A 21075-nucleotide genomic window follows, 5' to 3' on the forward strand; every position below is an offset into this window, starting at 1 on the left:
CATGTAATGTTGCCGAGATATCTGCGCCTATCAACCTTTCTATATTGGGACAAAATACTGACACTAGTTATTACAAAATATAAGGTCCCTGTTTGGGGCCTAATAAGGCCATATCCGCTTGACACTATATACCCAGGAAGACGCTCCTTTATGTCTAATCTAATATCCACTTCAACGCCTACTTTGACGCCGGAGCCTTATACTAGAGGTACGCCTACCTGTCTCAACTAGGTAGGCGTATTCGTAATATACGGGATATCATAATAAATCCCTTCTTTCCGCAAACGCCGCTGAGGCCTGGTCTTTTGGAACAAGATGATCATCACTATTTGAGATAAGTGCAACAAGAGTCGCCCTTCCGGTGTGTACAAAGCCAAGACGTCGCTACAATTCCAGCTCGGACTTGAAAGAAAGGAATGTGTTTGATTGTTCAAGACATTATCTGGTAAAAGATCATAGCTCAAATATGGCAATCTTCAGGGCTACGGCTATCCACTTGATCTTGGCGCTGGGTCTGTATAGCTCTAAAAATTTTGCTATCCGCGTACAATGGCTCAGAAAGGCCGTTGCCTACATATAATTAAGATTAAGTTCACTAAATCCAGGCACCGTACGTCAATGGCAAAGGCACAAGGTACTATCGAGCCATATTTCCCACGTCAATCCCCGGGAAGTCTGGGAAAGCCTTACCTGACTGCATCAACAAGACATGGAGTCAAGCCGGAATTGACTTGGTTGATCTTTAAAAAGGATAGAAAGACTTGAGACTTAAAAAATGCAAAAAGAAACGTGGTTCCAGAGGGGGTCGAACCCTCGACTTTGGCGTTATTAGCACCACACTCTAACCAACTGAGTTATGGAACCAGTAACTGTTTATCTTTGATATTTTAAGCGTAATATTCGAGAATCTCAATTTTATCAATTTTGTACACAAAAATAGTATTTTTTTACCACCCAGTGAGCACGACCTGAGTTCTGACTGAGCATACTCCGAACGTCCACTGAGTAATATATGAACATCACTACACATACCCTGAGTACCTACCTAGGTATGTACTCACTGAGTGATCACCCTGTGCTGTGAAATACTCAGTGAGCAGAACCCTGAGCGCCCTCATAAAGCGGCGGCACCCCGATCGAGAAAATGGAGACCGTGGCCTAAAATCTGGTATATACTAAATGTATATTGTATGGTGTAGATATGTCAGACGATGGAATCGAAACGCTCCCAAGCGCACGAACCAGACACTTTCATAGTATTGACCCGTGGCTGGCGAGGGTGGCAGATGGCTTACATTGTAGTTGTTATTGTCGGATATCTCGGGCGATGAGAAGGCAACTTCGTTGGGAGCTGCGGATCACTGCGTCGCTAGTCTACCACTTCATTGGAGGACCACCAGTGAGGACCGCCGGTGACGGACACGGAGGACTTTCTATCATAACCTCCGCCAGGAGCGGTTTTAGCTTTTACCGAATCTCAGCTGTACTGATTTTTGGGTCCGCGGTACCGATGTTTGGTCCAGGGGTTGCCCCAACCTTCCAACTCACAGTTAGAATCGTGCTACGCCATACAACTGTTATGCTGTGCTACCAATCCCGCTTCCCGGCGGGGCTGTTTTCAACACCTTGAACATACTCCGTACAGGGTACAACTTCCCACCCTCGCAGTCGGTGTTACGAGTACGTGTCCCACTGATATCCAATAGCGCGCCGATCTGATGGACCCGAATGGGTCGTTTCAGCCCTACTCCGCTATGGATGGACGAATAAGAAGATGACACAGACGATGCAGGCTCCCATGGAGGTCAATTATACGGTTCTCATTACGCAGTTGAAAACTGATCAGCCTGATTTAGCCGAGCCAAGCTTCCCTTCAAGGCTTGTCGTCGCCTTATAAGTCTCGGCAACACTAGCCACGAGCAAAGTGGCGGTGAAGATGGAATGTCGGGTCTAACCCTTGTAATCACGTAATGAGCACCGGCTTCACAGAGGGTATATTAAGAAGTGCTTTGTATTAATAGAAATTGGAGTCGAATTTGTCTTCTAATATAATGCGGGTGGGCTCGGCTCACCTATCTAGGCACTTCAAACCAATTACGTACTGGGACATCTGGGGCGTTAAGCCACACTTGGACTAAAATAGCACAACCGCCTAGATACATATCGTCACGATTGTAGTCAGCGCATGGTAAATGGATTGCCTTTGTTTTGTAAGGACAGCATATACCTACCTACTCTACAGTATGCATTAATATGATACATTATACGGAGTACTCCGTACCGTGCTATAGGGAAGGAAGCCCAAGCCACTATTCTCGCAGTTTATATGGTGGGGCAACTCGGAGTTGAGACAGAGGGGAGAAAGCTACTCCTGAATCTTAGTACAACGTAGAGTACGTAGCCCTTCCACAGTATTCCGTGGTCTCTTGCGTGGGTATAAGATCCCCTCATCGCCCCGCTACCACGTCCTTCTTCTTTCCTTCCATCACTATACAACCTTTTTCTCACTTCCCTCCTTTTTATCTATATAAACAATGGCTCGGGGCTGGAGTAAGTCCAACTTTCCTTGCTGCTTGCATGCACCAGGGCCCGACCCGACCTGCATAGCCGGCGATATCCCAAGACCACTCCATTGGCCATGCAAGTGAAAGCCATGCTGACGCCAAGCCAGACGAATCCGAGAGGGCGCACCAGGATGTGTACAACGGCGAAGAGCATCACGAGGGCAAGTTCTCTCACGAGTTCGCTGCCGGTGCCGCTTCCTTTGCCGCTATGAAGGCCTACGAGGACCACGAGCGCAAAGAGGGTACGTGACACAGCGCATGACATTCCCAATTTGATCTATCATTGGCCAATCTTCTGACTTGGATTTGAACAAACAGGCAAGCCAGTCAGCCACGCCTTTGCCAAGGAACTTATCGCCGGCATCGTCGGTGGCGAAGTCGACAAGCTCGCCGAGACCAAGGGTATGGACTGGGTTGACCGCGAGAAGGCCCATCACCACGCCAAGAAGAACGCCGAGCACATGTACGAGGAGCGTTATGAGCGGGGCAACTACTAAGCCATTCGTATCGACGATGGCAATGGATGAATGATGAAATTGTTTTATGAACACCTCCGTGATCGTGTGTAGTAAGAAAGGCATATATGATCTATCAACAAATGTGAATATGTCCTCGTACCTGGAAAGAGCGGTAAAGCAAGGCGTCCAATGTAACCCAAGATCGATATCGATATCCACATCCCGAGGTCGTATGTATGCATGATGCACGAACTTGCATGACATAGTTCCGACGGGCATACAACACACATAGGGCTATGTATGTCTACCTACCTTGTACCCCGTACTTCTAAGACATCCGGTCGGAATGAAAATATGAAATATGCGCCAAGCTTTCACAGGGATGCCGGGGGGTTTTATCGAGCCAGTCATCACCATGAGAACCCGCCGACTGCATTCCGGCTGCATTCCACTGCAGTCGTATCTTAGATCGGATACCAGTCGTTAGGCTAATGATGAATTGCGTCCGACTTGTGTGCTTGATTTCTTTTTTTGTTTTTGTATGAAAATTGATAGATTATTGGAAGGTTGAAGACTGGACAAGCCTTGGAGTATGGAAGAAGTGAGGATATTCTTCAGGTCGTGGATTCCCAAAACTTCAAGAATCCGGCCTTGTGGATCTGAGGGTCCAGTTTCAGCCAATCAAGGTGCAAGGCTGACCAATTGTGGGTTTCCTGCCTGATAACCCAGGCGCCCAGCGCCGATGAGCTCATACACGTGCCAAAAGTATAGGTTCTGCTACAGAGTTTGCGGCGTTGCAGATTTTCTGGGGGAGATTCTCGAGGCTTAAGATCTCATCGTGGAATTTTTACTTGTTTTTTTTTCTTCGAAGGATTCTTCTTTATATCATTCGTCCTTCTCTTCTCAGGAGTGGCGGCGAGGCTTTGGTTTACTTTCACTCAAGCTTTCGACCCCTCGCACTTGTGTGGGATTTCATGTTCGGATCAGAGCCGTCACTCCCAGGTTCAAACCCGTCTGCAATGACGGTGTCTTGTTGGTCAGGATGAAATTTGCCAAGTTTGTATTTCCTTGAGATTGTGTGACATTCCAGTGGCTGACCCAATCCGCAGAGAGCTGGAACAGGAACTCGTTCCCGAATGGCGGGCAAAGTATCTCGACTACAAGGTAGGTTATTGTCGCAATGCTTGATGTGTCACAGCCGTATTTACCTGGATGTACTATTTAGACCGGGAAAAAGAAAGTAAAAGCCATTACTCGAGCTCTCCAGAAGGCGAACCGCAGTCCCCTCGTCCCGTCCCATCGGCAGTTCGCCACCACCCCGCAAAGTCGCGGCGCAGCCCAATCTCTCACGCCCTCCAATACCGATAAACAACTCGATGCGGGAGAACACCATGGTTCATCAACGCCACAGCGAAGTGGTGCCGATCCGCCATCAACGCGCTCCACGCCGGTCCCGAAAGCTGAGCGACAACCGCTACGCACTCCAGGATCGCGGTTTTCGGAAAATATTGGTAGCTATGGGAGCATACTCGCAACGCCGCCACAGCAACACCATACCGCAGGTTCGGACGTAGGCTCCTTTGAACTTCCAGACCCGGCACTTGACCCAGACGAGGACTATCTGCCACACGAGGACACTGCAGACGGACCCAGGAACCTCCGGACACCTTCGCCGGTCATGGATCGCCGTGGCATACCGAAGGCTTCACCGTCTCGCCCTTTATCAGAACCATTACCGGCCCAGAGGCCCCAATTGGACGAACGGACGAGCTATCAGAGTCAAATGGGCGATTCATTAACAAAGGTGCCGTCTGGCAGCCGGACATCACAGCTTCTGCGTCGCGTGTTCACAGCGGAGGGAGAGCCTGGTGGGAGACGACCACAGTTGGATTCTGGCGCTGGCGCCGAGGTCGATAAACGCCAGGACGAGTTCTTCGAGTTCTTGGATAGCGAGTTGCACAAAATTGATACGTTTTACGTGATGAAAGAGCAAGAGGCCACCGAGAAACTGCGGGTCCTTCGCCAGCAGTTACATATTATGCGAGATCAGCGCATGCAAGAGGTCGAGGCTGCTAAGAGAGGCCTCCGATCCGATGACTCCGAAACACAGCAACGGCCCAACGGATTCGCAAAAATCAAAAACGGTCGGATCAAGGGTTCGTTTGTGGGAAAGAATCGTTTCGGTAAGAACACGGAAGCTCTGGCCCAGATGGCGACTCCTGGCATGCACCCCCAAGATGATTTCATTGCCAACCGGAGGGACTTTATGCGGCGGCAGGATCCACATAGTCAAGAAGTGCCCTATCGCTCCGCCAAGCGCAAGCTCAAACATGCGTTGCAGGAGTTCTACCGCGGAGTGGAGCTTCTCAAGGGATATGGCTATTTAAATCGAACGGCCTTCCGGAAGATTAACAAGAAATACGACAAAGCGGTCAACGCCCGCCCCCCCGCTCCGGTACATGTCTGAAAAGGTCAATAAAGCGTCCTTTGTGCAGAGTGAAGTGATTGAGAGCTTGATGGTAGCGGTCGAAGATTTGTATTCCCGTTACTTTGAGCGCGGTAATCGCAAAATCGCCGTCTCTAAACTCCGTCACACAATCAACAAATCTGGCGATTACTCACCAAACACATTCCGCTCCGGTCTCTTGTTGATGGGCGGAACTCTGTTTGCCATCAAGGGCTTGGTTGATGCTACGTCAAAACTCCGCTCCGATGATGTCGCTGAACATGTTCAGACCAGTTATCTCCTCCAGGTAAGTTTTTGGCTCTTTTCGCCTATTGTGTGACCTCATTGACTAATTGAGCAGATATATGGTGGGTATTTCCTCATAGTGTTCCACGTCTTGCTCTTCTGCTTGGATTGTATGATCTGGACAAAGTCGAAGATCAATCATGCATTTGTTTTCGAATACGATAGTAGACACACTCTGGAGTGGCGTCAGTTGCTGGAGGTATGCCCTGTTCTCCGGTAATAGCTTCGATTCATTCTGACAAGTACAGATCCCTGCCTTCTTCCTTTTCTTGATGGGCCTATTCATGTGGCTCAATTTCTCATGGTACAACGATATGTATATCTACTGGCCTGTCGTTCTTATTGGCTTGACGATCATTATTATTTTCTTGCCGGCCCGTGTTCTTTATCACAGGAGCCGCAAATGGTTTGCTTTTTCGAATGTGAGTCCGTATGGCACCATGTTATTGTTTATTAGCGTATCTGACCGATCTAGTGGCGACTTTTGCTTGCCGGAATCTACCCAGTCGAGTTTCGTGATTTCTTCCTTGGCGACATGTACTGTTCTCAGACATATGCCATGGGGAACATCGAGCTCTTCTTCTGTCTATATGCCTCGTACTGGGACTACCCTCCCAAGTGCAACTCCTCCCACTCTCGACTCTTGGGCTTCTTCCAATGCCTTCCCTCTGTCTGGCGAGCTTTCCAATGTATACGCCGATACCTGGACACGAAGAACGCATTCCCCCACCTCCTGAACTTGGGCAAGTACATATTTGGCGTCCTCTTTTATGCCACTCTCAGCATGTACCGCATCGACCTCCAAACGCGGTTCCAAGCCTCCTTCATCACCTTCGCCCTTTTGAACGCCATCTACACCTCAGTATGGGATCTAATCATGGACTGGAGTTTGGGCAACCCATACGCGAAGAACCCAATGCTCCGCGATGTCCTCGCCTTCCGTCGCGTATGGGTATACTACGCCGCAATGCTGCTCGACGTGCTTGTCCGTTTCAACTGGATCTTCTACGCAGTATTTATCAAGAATATACAGCAGTCCGCCCTGCTTAGCTTCCTAGTCTCCTTTTCAGAAGTCTGCCGCCGCGGTGTCTGGTCCATCTTCCGTGTCGAAAACGAGCACTGCACAAACGTCCTCCTCTTCCGTGCCTCCCGTGATGTCCCTCTCCCCTACGACGTCCCCTGCCCGGCTGTACACCCCCTCGACGGCTCAGCAGAAGACGTTCAACTCCAAGAACAGCAGAACGCTTCAACATCAACACCCTTCATGTCGCCCGGTGACATCGAGCAGGGAACACCTTCTATGTCCAGCCTGCGCAACCGCAACCGCCGCCCCCTCGGTTGGTATCGGTCGGGTCGGCACGATCGTGGCCTCAGCCCACGCGCAGGATTTCGAGCGAAGACGTCTGCCAAACTTCATGTCCAGCGCGAGTTTAGGACAGGATATGGACCGAGGCGGAGACGATGATAGTACGGACGAAGACGATGAGGGTGATGTGAGTACGGATGAGGATCCAGCATCGAGACCGGTCCCGGAGCGTAGGGATACGATGGGTCGCATTGTCGAGTAGGTTCCAAGAGGTGTCTATCAGTGCCAATGATCACGAGGGATATTGTTTTATCGGCCCCGTCGGGACGGGGCCGTCGCCCTGTCTAATGTGAAATTATAGATATCTCCAGTAACTTGCATATACTTCTTATCTTGCTATGCATAAATATTAACATTGGTTTATGTCCATCTGTTCTCTTCGCAGCAATCACACATAATATAAGATACACTAACGGATACGTGGCCGGAGTCCGGTCTGAGGTAGGTTAGGTAGTTGTTTCCTCGGGATGGGACCCGCCTGGTACGTGCTCCTGCCCCTTCCAGGTATGCACATCGCCGGGCCACCCGTGGACGGAAAGATTGCCTGATGTGATGACCGGGCGAGTGTCCGCAACAATACTGTTGGGATCAGAAATATTGTCAGCTGATCCTCGGTAGGGCTACCGAGTACCAATATAGACAGTACATGTAGTTCGCTCACTTCCACTTCTTTTCCTCGACCCGGGCAGCCAAACTAGTCGCATTACTCTTCCTCTCCTCTCCGAAAACTCTACCGGATGCAGGAGCAAGGTTTGCACGGTTATGGCGTTAGGAAACTCAAGTCGTCTGTCTACATGCGGTCTTGACCGGCTAGTTTCGAACCCCTGGAGATCCCGGTCTGGGAATCGCCTCCTAAGATGCAAGTGGTTCCGGGCCAGATGATGAGCCACGAACTTAAATGTCTCGCATCGGCCGGTCTCGGGTGTGCCCAGATCCTGCGTGGCGAGTTTCGTGTCTTCGGGCGAACATTGAGACTACCGTTAACCTAGCGGTGTATGTCTCCAGGGCTGCAGTCCTGTAGTATGATTGTATACCCCTTGCCTATAACACTTATGCTAGCAGTGCTGCGAAAAATGCTACCTTGATGTGAAAGTAGGGTATCGAAGCGACGGGCGTGATTGGTATACCATGAGAGAAAATGATTCGATTATCTCCAGGATATGTGAGGGATGAGATGCGGAAAAGGAATCATAGGTGCGCTGTTGCGAAAGAGGGAAAGAGAAGGAGCAAGATTGATCCAGATGGGTTAGGCATTTAGAATTTCCTGTTGGCCTGATCAACCAGCCTCAATGACATATCTTCGCCACTGATAACGTCGTATCTGTAGGGGTCAATCTTACTTAGTTTGTCTTAGCGTAGGACACCCATGTTGGGGCTATCTCCGGCAGGATTTTTTTTCGAAGGCAACTGCATGCATGGATCCTGCATCTCACGGACTCTTCTAGAACATTTCCGAGAGGGAAACTAACTTAGGAGCAGGAACCGACAAGGGTTGGAAGATGCGATTGAAAGAACGGAGGACGGAGTATAACATACGGAATGATAGGGGTGGATCATACTAAACTAGCGTTGGAATCCTATCTACTCCGTACCGTCTCTCAACGTTTCTGCTGCCCCATATGCTAGTTTGAGCCAAAAAGGCGAAGCTCTACAACAGCGGTAGAGGGTGGATAGGGTTCGTATTGGAAGGTTTGTCTCCGGAGACTTCGTACTCCGTTACTCCCTCCAGAGTAGAGATACTCCAGGGCGCACATATGGCCTGATCTTTTTCATATAGATTCACAGCACGGTCTGTAGTTGGCATATGCGCAGATTCCTATTTCGGTATTCCGGGGGCCGACGATCGCACTCTCGCGTATCGACCAAAGGGGCGATTATATATATATTATTATTCCAACCAATGCCAAAGAAGGTATATCTGAATTATGTGTTACAATAGGTAAGTTGTGATATCTGCAATATACAAAGTTCCCTTTAGTGGCGACCGGGTACTGTTGCCGGTCACGGAAGCAAATGCCTCAGCGGCCAAGGGACCGGGAAGCGGTTGGGCTTGGCCAAGAGAAACCTTGGAAAAGCCCTCTAAGCCCCCCTAAGCCCCCTGTTCTTTTACTTTTCTTTTCTTTTTTTGCTTTTTCTTTTTTCCCCTTTAAAACCCCTCAATGTGGTACGACGCTGACGTAGAACACTGGCCAAAGCTTTTCAGCTTATCTGGTGAATTAGATAATGGCAGTTTCACCGGGCGTATCTGAGCGAAAATGCAAGTTAAAATTTGCAATGGTTCTAGAGATAACGTATCAGGATAACCTTGATAACCTTGATAAGCTTGGAAAAAGGGTCGAAAAGAATAAGATAGAACGTATATTCTCTTATTTTAAAATACGTATGGATATCCAGAGAAGAGTCGTTCTGCAACGTAGTTTTAAGGTTGCACTTTTTCCAAACTTCTCCGCGTTTCCCCCCATGGGGTAGTGATGGAGAAATCCCTGGGTGTCCAACCATTTTCTCTTCCAAAGGATCTTCTCCACATGGTCTCCACGTACCTGTCGTCATACCAGGCAGATTAACTGCAATATTTCAATGGTACAATTGTGGAATAAAAATAATTTTAATTATTTCCCCAGTTTCAAGTGGATCTCTGCAGTTTTAGTCCTGAAACTCGGCGTATGATCCCCATTCTAGTACATAATGTGCGCGAATATCCCAAGTACCCACACTACTAAGGATTGTGGCGAGTCACCGTTCCCTACATTGACTCCAATTGACTAGCCTTTTATCTGTCCTTCTGGGCGCCCCATATATCAGGCAGCCCGTGATATGAGGAGAGAGGTTATAAACGGCGCCGTGTCCCGCAGACTCCGAGACCCAGTTTTGTCTCCGCCGTACATTCCCCGTTCCCTAATTCTACAATATGATGGATATGAAAAAGAAAAAGACCTTGAGGGTCTCGATGATATCCATACTAGTCCCGTTCATAACCACGATGATGTGTTTGGAGAAATCACCGAATCAGGACCTAACTACCGAAATGTATGTTTCTTTTTCTCTTTTTCTCTTTTTCTTTCTCCATAAGAAGTTCAATTGGGTCAAAACTGACACCCTCTTTAGGTAGGATGGGCAGGAACAGTGATCCTCATGATGAAGAGTCAAATCGGCCTCGGTGTCCTTTCCATCCCAAGCGCTTTTGATACATTAGGCCTCATTCCGGGCATCATCTGCCTCCTGGTTGTTGCCATCATTACAACGTGGTCCGACTACATGGTCGGCGTGTTCAAGCTCAACCATCGTTCAGTCTATGGAATCGACGATGCAGGTTTCTTGATGTTTGGTGTGATCGGTCGTGAGGTTTTCGGCTTTGTATTCTGCCTATGTACGTCTCTACAATCCCAGCAATTATAGACTCATTTCTAACCTGCTCTAGATTGGATTTTCGTCGCCGGCTCAGGAATGCTCGGTCTCTCAATCGCCCTCAATGCCGTCTCAACCCATGCCACATGCACAGCCGCCTATGTTGCTGTTGCAGCCGTCTCGGGAATTGCCTTCGCCAGTATTCGAACACTCGGAAAAATCAGTTGGCTAGCATGGATTGGTCTGGTTTGTATTCTCATTGCGAGTAAGTCTCCCTGACCTCGCAGGAAATAGCATAACCCTAACCGATTTCTACTATAGTCTTCATCGTCACCATCGCTGTCGGCGTTCAGGACCGCCCGGTCTTGGCCCCTCAAGAGGGAATCTGGGTATCCGACTACAAGCTCGTTGCCAATCCCACTTTCAGCGAAGCCATTACCGCCGTGGCCTCGATGGTCTTCGCCTACGCCGGTACACCAGCTTTCTTCTCCATCGTATCGGAGATGCGTGACCCGAAATACTATACTCGCTCGTTGGTCATTTGCCAAGGCACCGTGACTGCTGTCTACATTACCATCGGTGTTGTCGTCTACTATTTCTGCGGTTCTTACGTCGCCTCGCCTGCACTTGGTTCCGCTGGTGTGACTATGAAGAAGATCAGTTATGGCTTTGCCATTCCCGGCCTTCTGGTCACTGTGATGCTATTTGTTCATGTAAGCACTTCCTCTCTCAGTCCCCTCAGTCTTTTTATCTCGATTATGGACTAACACAATACTCATAGTTACCCGCAAAATTCATCTTCGTCCGCGCGCTTAGAGGCTCCAAGCACCTCACCTCCAACAGCATGGTGCACTGGAGCTCGTGGATCGGCTGCACCGCAGGAGTCGGTCTTATTTCCTACATCATTGCAAGCGCCATTCCCGTCTTTGACAGTCTCGTCTCGCTTATTGGTGCTTTGCTCGGCACATTCATGTGTTTCCAGCCCATGGGCTGCATGTGGCTGTACGATAACTGGGGCAAGGGGAAGATCAACCGATCCCCGAGGTGGATGGCTATGGTTTGCTGGAGTGTTTTCGTCGTTGTTATTGGTACTTTCATGATGATCGCGGGAACATACGGGTCTGTCGTCAGCATCATGGAAAGCTATAAGGCGAACGGCGGTTCAGCTGCTTGGTCCTGTGCGGACAATTCAAATTCTGTATAGACCGGTGCCGTCTAGAGGATGGAGTCCTTTCTGCTATGTCTTACACGAGTGCATTAGAAGTACTTACATATATATTTGAAGCGTGTTAGAAATGTCATACAATTCAGAGACTTTCCTCATATCTGGTAATTAAGGTATTAAGATTGTCTGAAATCAATATTGATGCAGACCTATAAGGTAGCTGTTGGGATGTTGGATGTCAGTTTGTGTTCTCAGCGGAAGGGTGGCACTTTTCCTTCAGATATTCTTTGTTTTACATTCATAGACCTCCAACCTCCCGAGGTCCATCTACCCCGGCCCACCAAAGTGTAAACGTAAGCAGTTCGCCCCCATATTTGGCTTATCACACGTGACCCGTCACATCATAGGGGCTCCACCTCCAGGCTTCACTCATCTCTCTCTTTGTCGGTGATCTATTCCAACGCTCTATACCAGTGCCGAGAGACCAAACGTGTCCCAATTTACAGTTATGGCTGCAAACACCAGATATGAACCCGCTCCTCAGCGGGACTCCTTAGATGAGCCGTCCTACCCCCAAGCCCCTCCCTCCTACCAGGCTACAGCAGCTCCAGCGGAGCCAGCGCCTCGCAGTGAGGGTGACAATATGCCCGATGACTTCAAGGTATGCTTTGCGCCATGTGGAGGATCCACACCCGGTCAAAAAGATGGAAGCTGACAAAATCGCCTAGTTCGGAGGCACCGTCGCCGAAGGCACTATTGACATCCGAATGCAATTCGTGCGCAAGGTGTACTCTATTCTGTAAGTTCAACACGATCCACAAACGCAGACCCAAGCGCATGGTTTATACAAGGAACCTTCCTACTAACGCACCCAGAACTGCTCAACTCCTCCTCACAACGATCCTCAGCTCAATCTCCTTCTTCAACGACTCCTACCGCACTTGGATCCAGTCCAACTTCTGGTTGATGATAATCTCCGTCTTCGGCGCTCTGGGCTTCATGCTCGCAACCTTCTGGAAGCGAAAGTCCTACCCAGCAAACCTCCTCTTCCTATCCGGCTTCACCATCCTCGAAGCATACTCCATCAGCGTGGCGACATCATTCTACGACGCGAGGGTAGTTGTGCAAGCGCTCGCGCTGACACTGGGAATATTCGTCGCCTTGACGCTCTTCGCATGTCAGACCAAGTACGACTTCACCGACTGGATGCCGTACCTGTTCGGCGCGTTGTGGTTCATGATCCTGTTCGGGTTCGTGGCTATGTTCATCCCGTTCAACAGCACTATTGAGATTATCTATGGTGTGCTTGGTGCGCTTATCTTCTCGGGTTATATTCTCGTTGATACGCAGTTGGTTATGCGGCACTATCATGTTGAGGAGGAGATTGCTGCTTCGATCTCGCTTTATCTTGATGTGCTTAATCTGTTCATGTCCATTTTGCGGATTCTGAACGGGGCCAACAACAACAATTAATTACGCATTGGAGTTCGGAGGGTTGGTAGAATACGTACAATCTTGCCTGGATTGCCTGCTTTTAGCAGATCCTGGCGTCGAGGAAATGCTGGACTAACAGGCTTGGGTTTTGGTGCTTCTCAGAACTAGTTTCGGATGGGAGTCTTCTTGCTTTACATCAGGCCTTGCTTGTTTTGCTTTCTACTGTACACTTCTCCTTCATATCTGAATCTTTACAAGTCTGTTCCGTATAAGTTCGTTCTGCATCCTATTTTCCCTTTTCTTTCCTTACTGAAGCAAAGTAATCAGCAGCCAACCAATATAAAATTAAGCAACCGAGTCAAATAGATAGTAGAATAGATACAATTCTCCAAACGCCCAGCATGGACAACCCAAATCAAATGAAATTTAAACCATGCAAAGAGCAATACTCAATAGTGTAGACACCACGGCGAACATCTAGAGCAACGCGCAAAGGAAAAAGAATATGCAAAGAGAAATGAGCCTGGTGGAACGGGCAAGAAAAGGCCGAGGAACAAAGGTTCCTCAGACGGTATACGGCAGGCTCGCAGATCACGACAAGACCAGGCCTAGGCCAACAACAAGGGGAAGAGGATTTTTATGCAGAAAGGAAAGGGGCATATTAATGCGAGGTTGTAAAGAAGGTGTTCGTAACCAGACACACGATCATGACGAGGAAGCCGTAGAGAGCCAATGCCAGGCTGAGTCGGCGAAGCAGTGCCTTGCGCCAGTGGCGGGTGCCACGGAGCAGAAGGCCACTCTCGGTCAATGAGCGAGCAAGGGAACCCTCGCCTTCGTCGCAGTCATCATCTTCCGAGAGATCATCCTCTGCCTCATCGTCCTCTTTCATTAAGCCCTGGTGGGCAGGCGAGTCGGGCGCGGAGATTTTGTAGTAAAACAAGCCTGGGAGAATGAAACTGATGCTCGTGCTGCCGGTGCTCCCGACGTATGCCAGCACAGATTCAAGGGAGGACACGGTCATGGCGACTAGGTAGCTCAGGACCAAGATGGTGGTTGTGATAACGGAGAAGCGCAGATCGCTCATTGGCTCTGGCGTGCGGTTTCCGCGCGGGCCTAGCAGTGGGTGTCGGTTTGGAGAACTCTCTGTGCCGATGATTTGTGGCTTGGGGCGCCATTTTAGAACAGCGTCGACTGAGGCTCGACACGGGTGGCATTGTAGTGGATAAGAGAAGACTACTAGCATGACGATTGCGGCGCGGCCGATCGTTGCGTACACGCCTGGTGGGTACATGCCGACGATATTGCCGCCTACGCTATTGCCAAAGGATAAATACCCGGTGATGGCAACGAGGATGTAGGTTGCAGCTGCGCTACCGGCGCTCGCAAAAACCACGGCAGTTGTGCGGAAATGGCTGTTATTGCCGATTTCGTTGAGAATGGAGAACATCTGGAACGTTTGTTAGAAAAGGACCGACGGGCCACAACTCGGAGACGTACGTTTTGATGGCAAGTGAACGCAAAGACGATAACTGGCAGACTGCTGAGAGTCGGAATTGCACCCTCCCAATGGCCCACGCGAATCGGGCCTCGATCCTCCTTAGTGTCTCCTAGGATAAAATTGTACACAACCAAGATAACCAAATAGGCCATGGACACCAATGCCGCAATACTAGTATACTTCAACGAATCTAAACGGCGCAGGTAGGAAATGGGAATCACGATCAACCTAAAATGGAATGGTCAGCACTTCCCTCAGCTCGGCACAATACACAAGGCGACGCACATAAAAGCCGTAACCCAAAAATGGCGGTCCACCAGGAAATCATATGCTGGCTCGCTGCCGACGAAGCCCTGTACCACCCCCGGCATGAGATCTCCAATGATGATGAGATAGCTCACGCCGACTCCGAAACATTTGATCGCAATCGCACAGTCAAAGACCACGGCGGCGTTGGGGTATGTTAACTGCGACAGCGCAAAGAATGAGGCGCTTCCGCGGTCTAGGTATAGCGCGCATAGCGATTGCAGGTAGAGGCCGAACCCTGCGGTGGTTGCAGACCACAGAACCACGCAGACGCCGAGGACGATTCCCATACGGGAGATGGCGAGGGGCATCGCAAGCACACCGGCACCGATGACTGCAGTGAGAAAATATATCAGAATCGGAGCACCGTAATGCATTGTGCGCCTCCTCGCACTTACTGGTATTGACCAGATTGATCACGCTACTGGACCAGCTGGCCTCACCCACGACATCTCCAGGTCTTCCGCGGGCTACACGCCTAATGGAATCCGAATTAGCTTCCATCAACATCAAGAATTCATGTTCCAGCCTACCTCCACAGCAAATTCTGGTGCCCCCCAGATGGACTAACCCCGATCGCAGCCTCCTCCATTCTAATATTGGTTATCTGTGGCGGAAATGGTGTTATCGGTCAAAGATAGGCGCGCAAAGCATAATTAACGGCCGCTACCAGCGGGGCCGAGATCAAACCAAAAGAGAGGGAGTAAAGAGAGGGAGTGTAGTAGTTTTGAAAAGAAAGGTCTCTGAAAAATGGGAAATAACAGGGAGGAATTAAGGAGGGAAAGACGGCCAGTTGAAAGCTTCCAAATTTCCAAGACTTATCGGGATGACACATGACCGGCGCTTCCTCGGACCCTTTGTTACCTAAAAAGTGAAACACCTTGCATTCCTACATTTACTACAACCGCAATTAAGACTTGTGATGTTAGAATCATTGTCGGATTATATATCCAATTATCCAGAAAATCTGACAATCTGACACTAATTATAGCTTTGGACTTATTATAGCTTTGGCAATCCCCATCCTTTCTGCGACAGGAGTTGATAACTCTCTTCCTCAACGGCACGGTGATCCGACGCCGTGTTTCCAGGCCGATTACCAGGTCCTGGATCATTAAACTGACCGACAGCTCGCACTGTCTTTGACACCTCCAGGATCGTACCTCCGCTCACCTTGAACTGCGGCCCACGACCCGACCGGTCCCCGATAATCTCGCTCACCTGTTCCTGCTGCACAAGCGCCAACATCACCTCCGCTACTTCTTCGGGTGTTACCCACGCATCAGAACTGTCATCAACCATCTTCATCTTCTCCGGATGATCGGTCCAGAGCGGGGTCTTGATGACACCCGGGGCAACGGCCGTGACTCGGATCCCAAGCTCCTTATCGAGGTTGGCAAGCGCCCGTACGAGGCCATTGATGGCGTGTTTCGTGGCACAGTAGATCGGGGCTGCGAGATTTGCATTTTGGCCTGCAATGCTGGAGATATGGACGATATGCTTCGGACGGCCGCTGGTACGGTGGTTCAGGAAATGAGCAATCGCTAGCTGCGTCGTGCGGATCGGGTGGGTGACATTGATATCGACTAAAGCGTATCGACCGCCAGAGGGCGAGTCCTTGCTTTCAGGTGAGTGAGGTGGGCGCCAGAAGTTGCTCCAGTGCTATATGGATTGTAGTTGTAGTTAGTCCTGTAGTTTTGTCGGGATTGCATTTGTCTTACCGGTTCGTAGACTCCCGCGCCCGGGCAAACAATATCAATTTCGCCGAACTCCTTCTCCGCAACCTCGAACATACGCTCGAGCTGGACCCAGTCAATCACGTTAGTCTCTTGGAAGACCACTCGTGCGGGGCCGGTCTTGTGCTTATCGGCTAGCACTTGCGCCTCGGGACGTAAGGCCAGGTCTGCGATTAGGACATTGCAGCCGTTTTCCACTAGCAATTTGGCGAAACTGAGGTTGATACCTGGTTACAATGTAAGCTAGCTGTGTGATATGCACGATACAAGAGACATACCGGAACCAGCTCCAGTTACAATAGCAGATCTTCCTTTCACCGAGAGAGCCATGTTTAGAGTATTGACGATTAATGGGTTACAGCTTCCAGTAAGGGGGTTCTGCTCTCTTTTATGCAGGAAATGGACCTGTGGAACTTGCTCGGGGTCTTTTGCAGCGCATTCCGTCCCCATTTTTAGGCCTCGCGGGGTAGAAGAGCACTTAACCGTCGAGGGGAAACTGGACCGAGCCCGGCCGAGATTCCTGTACGTCGTATGGGCCCAATGGCAGTACATTTCCTATTTCCTTGGGCATCAGGTCGTCTGGCATCAGTTCCCCACTTGTTGGGATTATCCTGCTCACTTACATATACGATAATATCTATGTACGTACATTGTTCGACTTAAAACTGTGCTTGTATATGCCGGGATTCCGTAAGTGGGACATTAGAGTAGGGCTCGGTACGCCTGCCTTCGGCTTTTAGTGAAAACTGTGGAAACCAGGTGGATTGCCTTCGGATAATTGCTTGAAAGGGTATACTTGTCAAGCATAGGAACGCTCTACGAGATATGTATCTTCATATGGAGATCTTCGGTAGACCTGCTCTGCCAAAGCAGTCAAACAGCAGCACATATAACTTCAATTGGCCATATCATTTGAGTAAGACAGCACAGCACAGCTTCAAGCGCCGCAGTTGGTGTCGTGGTATGGCATGTAGTGTTCCTCGCAAAGTAACTACTTACCGGAACCATGCTTGAAAAACGCCGACTTGGCGTGCCCCGGAATTCCTCAAACTGTGAACGCTTGGAGAAAACTTCCAAGGTTATCTCTACTATTGCCACCTTTAGCCTTATGGATGGTTCTTTGCAGACTGATGTCATGGCGAATGGCGGTTGTCGGGTAACTACCCAAATAAAGTAATTTACCCGGCACATCGCTCTTTCCGACAGCGGCTCGACTACTGTTTATAGTATAATCCCGACTGGACTAATGTATGCTGTGTTCCCCACGAAACACATATAAAGAAGTGGTGCAGTTCCCCGCAAAGTTGAAATACAATCCTTGAATTCATTTCAGCCATGTCGGTGTCAAAATTTATTTCAAAATCCGCTGTCCGAGCGGCCTCTACCTCGGCCCAAACAACCAAGGCTGCCGGTGATATCTCATCAGTCTTCCCCAGCCTAAGGCCCGACTACAAGCCGGAACCTCTCCCCGCACGGTTTCAGGAGCTGAAGGCGAGAATTTTTGAGAAGAACAAGGATGCAATCACAAGAAGCTGGGAGCGATTGCTTCCTAGCTTGGATGAAGAAGTGCAAAAAATCAAGGCCAAGGGTAGCGACGTATGTGCACATGTAACACGCAATACGGAGCATAAGACTAACATTCAAATATTAGATTATACCATCAATTGATTATTCTGATGTGATCTCTGGAAAGGTGTCTGATGCCGCATTAAAGGAGATCCGCCACCGAGGCAGCGTTGTCGTTCGCAACGTGATGCCGCGGGACCAAGCCCTAGAGTATAAGCAGCGGATTCGCGACTATGTGGCCACCAACAAGGAAAGAGTCAAGGCCTTCCCGGCTGACTCCCCAGCTGTCTATGAGCTATACTGGACACCATCGCAGGCCGAAGCCCGCGGCCACGACAACATGCTCAACACCCAGCGCTTCATGCAGAAGCTGTGGCATTCATCCGACCCAGACAGCAGAATCTCAACGACACACCCGCTCACTTACGGAGATCGTCTCCGCATCCGCGACCCAGGCGACTCAAAATTCACACTCGGTCCACACATTGACGGCGGTTCCCTCGAGCGCTGGGAGGACCCCGAGTACTCTCGAGTCTACACCAAGATCCTAGAAGGGAACTGGGAGAAGTACGACGCTTGGGATGCGCGACACCGTCTGAACGCCAACATGGACTTATACAACGGTGCCGGAGCATGCTCCATGCTGCGGTTCTTCCAGGCCTGGCTTTCCATGTCAGACACCAAGCCCGGCGAGGGCTCGCTCCATGTCTGCCCCATGATCAACCATAGCACAGCGTACACCATTCTGCGTCCCTTCTTCGACCCCGAGACCTCCAAACCGGCCTTGGATGCTACATTCCCGGGCTCCGTACCTGGCGCTTGCCAGGAGTATAACCCGGTCACGCACCCGCATCTCGATCTCGAGTCGACTATGGTATCAGTACCGCAAGTTGCTCCTGGCGATTTTGTCGCTTGGCACTGCGATTCTCTTCACTCAGTGGACAAGGAGCACCGTGGTACCCAGGACTCCAGTGTGATGTACATTCCCGCTACCCCGCTGTGCGATATGAATGTCGAATACCTTCTTAAGCAGCGTCAGGCTGCGCAGAACTATTCACCTCCGTGGGATTTCCCAGGTGCTGGTGGACCTGGTGAGTCCGGATTCAAGGGTGCTATGGATTGGTCGGCGCTGAGCCCGGAGGGTCAGCGTGCTATGGGTCTAGGCAACACTCCCTGGGAGATCACCGATGCCATGAGCGAGGGTGAAAAGGAAGCTATCCGGTCTGCCAATAAGGCCTGTTTCGGTGTTTAAGATTTGCTTGGTTGGGATGGCATTTTTGGAGTTTCTATTTGCAAGGTCGTTTCAAAGCTGTGTATAACAACTTGTATCTGAAAATAAGTTATGATTATTACTTTCGACATGAAATTATTTGAAAAGCACGGAATATTGGGGTTCGTTAGTTATCATCGAGGCTAGCCCAACACACCATGATGTACTCCGTACTATCGGGGTAGTTCCGCGGCGAATCGCCACTCGAAAGGTAATCTTGGCAGAAGCGGGGCAGCTTTTGCCTACTCAGATGGATTCCCCGACATAAACTTATTTTCCTTTTTCCTCCCCTCTCTACCCAGTTCTGTCAAGTTCGCAAATAATTTGAACAATCATCATCACCATGGATTTCGTCAAGAAGGCTGTTTCCAGCGCTACCGGCAAGAAGGAGGAGAAGCCCACCGACAGCAGCGCCCAGCAGAATGACGACTACGTCGACAAGGGTGAGTGCTTTATTGTACTTTCCGCAACGTGGATTTTTGACTGACAAGCCTTTATCTCAGCCTTCGCCGCGGGTGTCAAGAAGTCTGGCTACAACATCGACCGCAACATGCAGGAGAAGATCACCGACGGTGCCCGCGAGGCCTACGAGAAGGCTACTGGGTAAGTGACAACCCGAAATTCCTTGGGCTTGTATAACTGCTAACATTTTGTTCTACAATACAGCAAGCCCGTCAGTGACAAGGTCTCCAACTAAGCGAATCCTTGGATGCGAGCAACAATGATATTTGGGGGGAATGAGTGAATGAATACCCAGACAGACTACGCAGATAGGATACAACATAGACAGGCCGACCTAATTAAACTCGTCTATACCTTGTTTGACACAAGTTATGTGTAGCGACTTAATTACTGAACCCACTTCATAAAATGGCAAGATTCAGTACGGAGTCACTGTCAACGCGTCCGGCTGTCTAACAAGGTGTACGGAGGACATCGAAGAGGGGTAGGTGCCAAGGAAGGTTTCTGCGCGCACAGCCACCTCGCAAAGCCACATATTCAGCCACCTGGTCAGCTTGATTGAGAAGGGATCTTCATTTGAACCATGGACTGTCAAAAACAAACCATAGATACGGGCGGAGCTCGGAGACAAATTCGCCATGTTACCATAGAAATCAATAGTGCGGATCTCGGTAGATCTTGCCTAAGTGGACCCGGAATTGCCAGATCCTGCATTATGATTGGCCCATCTCATTATATTATCGCCTTGCCCGAAAAAAAGAAATACCTAGGTAACCTTGGAAGGACCTCCAGGGCTACCAGGGCTACTTTGCACCTGTGTTTACGGAATAGAAACATCCTACATATTATCAAATCCTGCAATATGACTTTGGCTGTATAATAGTACACATGATATAGCCAAATAATGAGGGGGAATGAACTCTCCCAGCACTCCGGCTAAGTCCGGCTCCAAAAAATAACTATATAATTCGACCGGCAAATCAGAGTCCGGTGTGGCTTTCTCTATGGCGTGACCCCCCTATTCGTAGACTGGATGATATCACAACATCGGGGTCAAATATGGGTCAACTATGGGGTCAATCCTGGATTAGGCAACACAAGCTGAAAAGTGGCTCACAAGGTTCGAGCAATCAATACCAAATAAGCACGCAAC

General features: G+C 49.7%; 8 protein-coding genes across 8 annotated transcripts; 6 read left to right on the forward strand and 2 right to left on the reverse strand.

Moving 5' to 3' along the window:
• Positions 1 to 2534: 2534 nt before the first annotated feature.
• On the forward strand, positions 2535 to 3061 carry N7489_001849 (DUF3759 domain-containing protein; the record flags this gene model as incomplete). The annotated part of the gene is made up of 3 exons (XM_056707604.1): positions 2535 to 2550; positions 2672 to 2806; positions 2883 to 3061. The coding sequence occupies 3 exons, from the start codon at positions 2535 to 2537 to the stop codon at positions 3059 to 3061; spliced, it is 330 nt and encodes a 109-aa protein (XP_056571906.1).
• Positions 3062 to 4041: 980 nt separating this feature from the next.
• On the forward strand, positions 4042 to 7342 carry N7489_001850 (SPX and EXS domain-containing protein; the record flags this gene model as incomplete). Its single annotated transcript, XM_056707605.1, has 8 exons — positions 4042 to 4054; positions 4113 to 4186; positions 4248 to 5477; positions 5518 to 5775; positions 5830 to 5973; positions 6023 to 6196; positions 6250 to 7111; positions 7149 to 7342. 8 exons carry the CDS (start codon positions 4042 to 4044, stop codon positions 7340 to 7342), a joined length of 2949 nt encoding a protein of 982 aa, XP_056571907.1.
• A 2612-nt stretch (positions 7343 to 9954) lies between these two features.
• On the forward strand, positions 9955 to 11689 carry N7489_001851 (uncharacterized protein; the record flags this gene model as incomplete). Its single annotated transcript, XM_056707606.1, has 5 exons — positions 9955 to 10167; positions 10246 to 10507; positions 10559 to 10750; positions 10807 to 11198; positions 11267 to 11689. 5 exons carry the CDS (start codon positions 9955 to 9957, stop codon positions 11687 to 11689), a joined length of 1482 nt encoding a protein of 493 aa, XP_056571908.1.
• Positions 11690 to 12158: 469 nt separating this feature from the next.
• Positions 12159 to 13123, forward strand: N7489_001852 (Bax inhibitor-1 family protein; the record flags this gene model as incomplete). The annotated part of the gene is made up of 3 exons (XM_056707607.1): positions 12159 to 12311; positions 12379 to 12449; positions 12526 to 13123. The coding sequence occupies 3 exons, from the start codon at positions 12159 to 12161 to the stop codon at positions 13121 to 13123; spliced, it is 822 nt and encodes a 273-aa protein (XP_056571909.1).
• Positions 13124 to 13745: 622 nt separating this feature from the next.
• Positions 13746 to 15480, reverse strand: N7489_001853 (uncharacterized protein; the record flags this gene model as incomplete). The annotated part of the gene is made up of 5 exons (XM_056707608.1): positions 13746 to 14531; positions 14582 to 14810; positions 14868 to 15222; positions 15287 to 15366; positions 15422 to 15480. 5 exons carry the CDS (start codon positions 15478 to 15480, stop codon positions 13746 to 13748), a joined length of 1509 nt encoding a protein of 502 aa, XP_056571910.1.
• Positions 15481 to 15890: 410 nt separating this feature from the next.
• On the reverse strand, positions 15891 to 16954 carry N7489_001854 (uncharacterized protein; the record flags this gene model as incomplete). The annotated part of the gene is made up of 3 exons (XM_056707609.1): positions 15891 to 16550; positions 16610 to 16851; positions 16903 to 16954. The coding sequence occupies 3 exons, from the start codon at positions 16952 to 16954 to the stop codon at positions 15891 to 15893; spliced, it is 954 nt and encodes a 317-aa protein (XP_056571911.1).
• A 1005-nt stretch (positions 16955 to 17959) lies between these two features.
• Positions 17960 to 19442, forward strand: N7489_001855 (DUF1479 domain-containing protein; the record flags this gene model as incomplete). Its single annotated transcript, XM_056707610.1, has 2 exons — positions 17960 to 18220; positions 18276 to 19442. The coding sequence occupies 2 exons, from the start codon at positions 17960 to 17962 to the stop codon at positions 19440 to 19442; spliced, it is 1428 nt and encodes a 475-aa protein (XP_056571912.1).
• A 361-nt stretch (positions 19443 to 19803) lies between these two features.
• On the forward strand, positions 19804 to 20157 carry N7489_001856 (uncharacterized protein; the record flags this gene model as incomplete). The annotated part of the gene is made up of 3 exons (XM_056707611.1): positions 19804 to 19903; positions 19964 to 20063; positions 20127 to 20157. The coding sequence occupies 3 exons, from the start codon at positions 19804 to 19806 to the stop codon at positions 20155 to 20157; spliced, it is 231 nt and encodes a 76-aa protein (XP_056571913.1).
• Between the last annotated feature and the right edge of the window lie 918 nt (positions 20158 to 21075).

Source organism: Penicillium chrysogenum (assembly GCF_028827035.1).
Source record: "Penicillium chrysogenum strain IBT 35668 chromosome Unknown utg000001l_segment0_segment0, whole genome shotgun sequence".
In the NCBI taxonomy this organism is placed as follows: Eukaryota; Fungi; Ascomycota; class Eurotiomycetes; order Eurotiales; family Aspergillaceae; genus Penicillium; species Penicillium chrysogenum.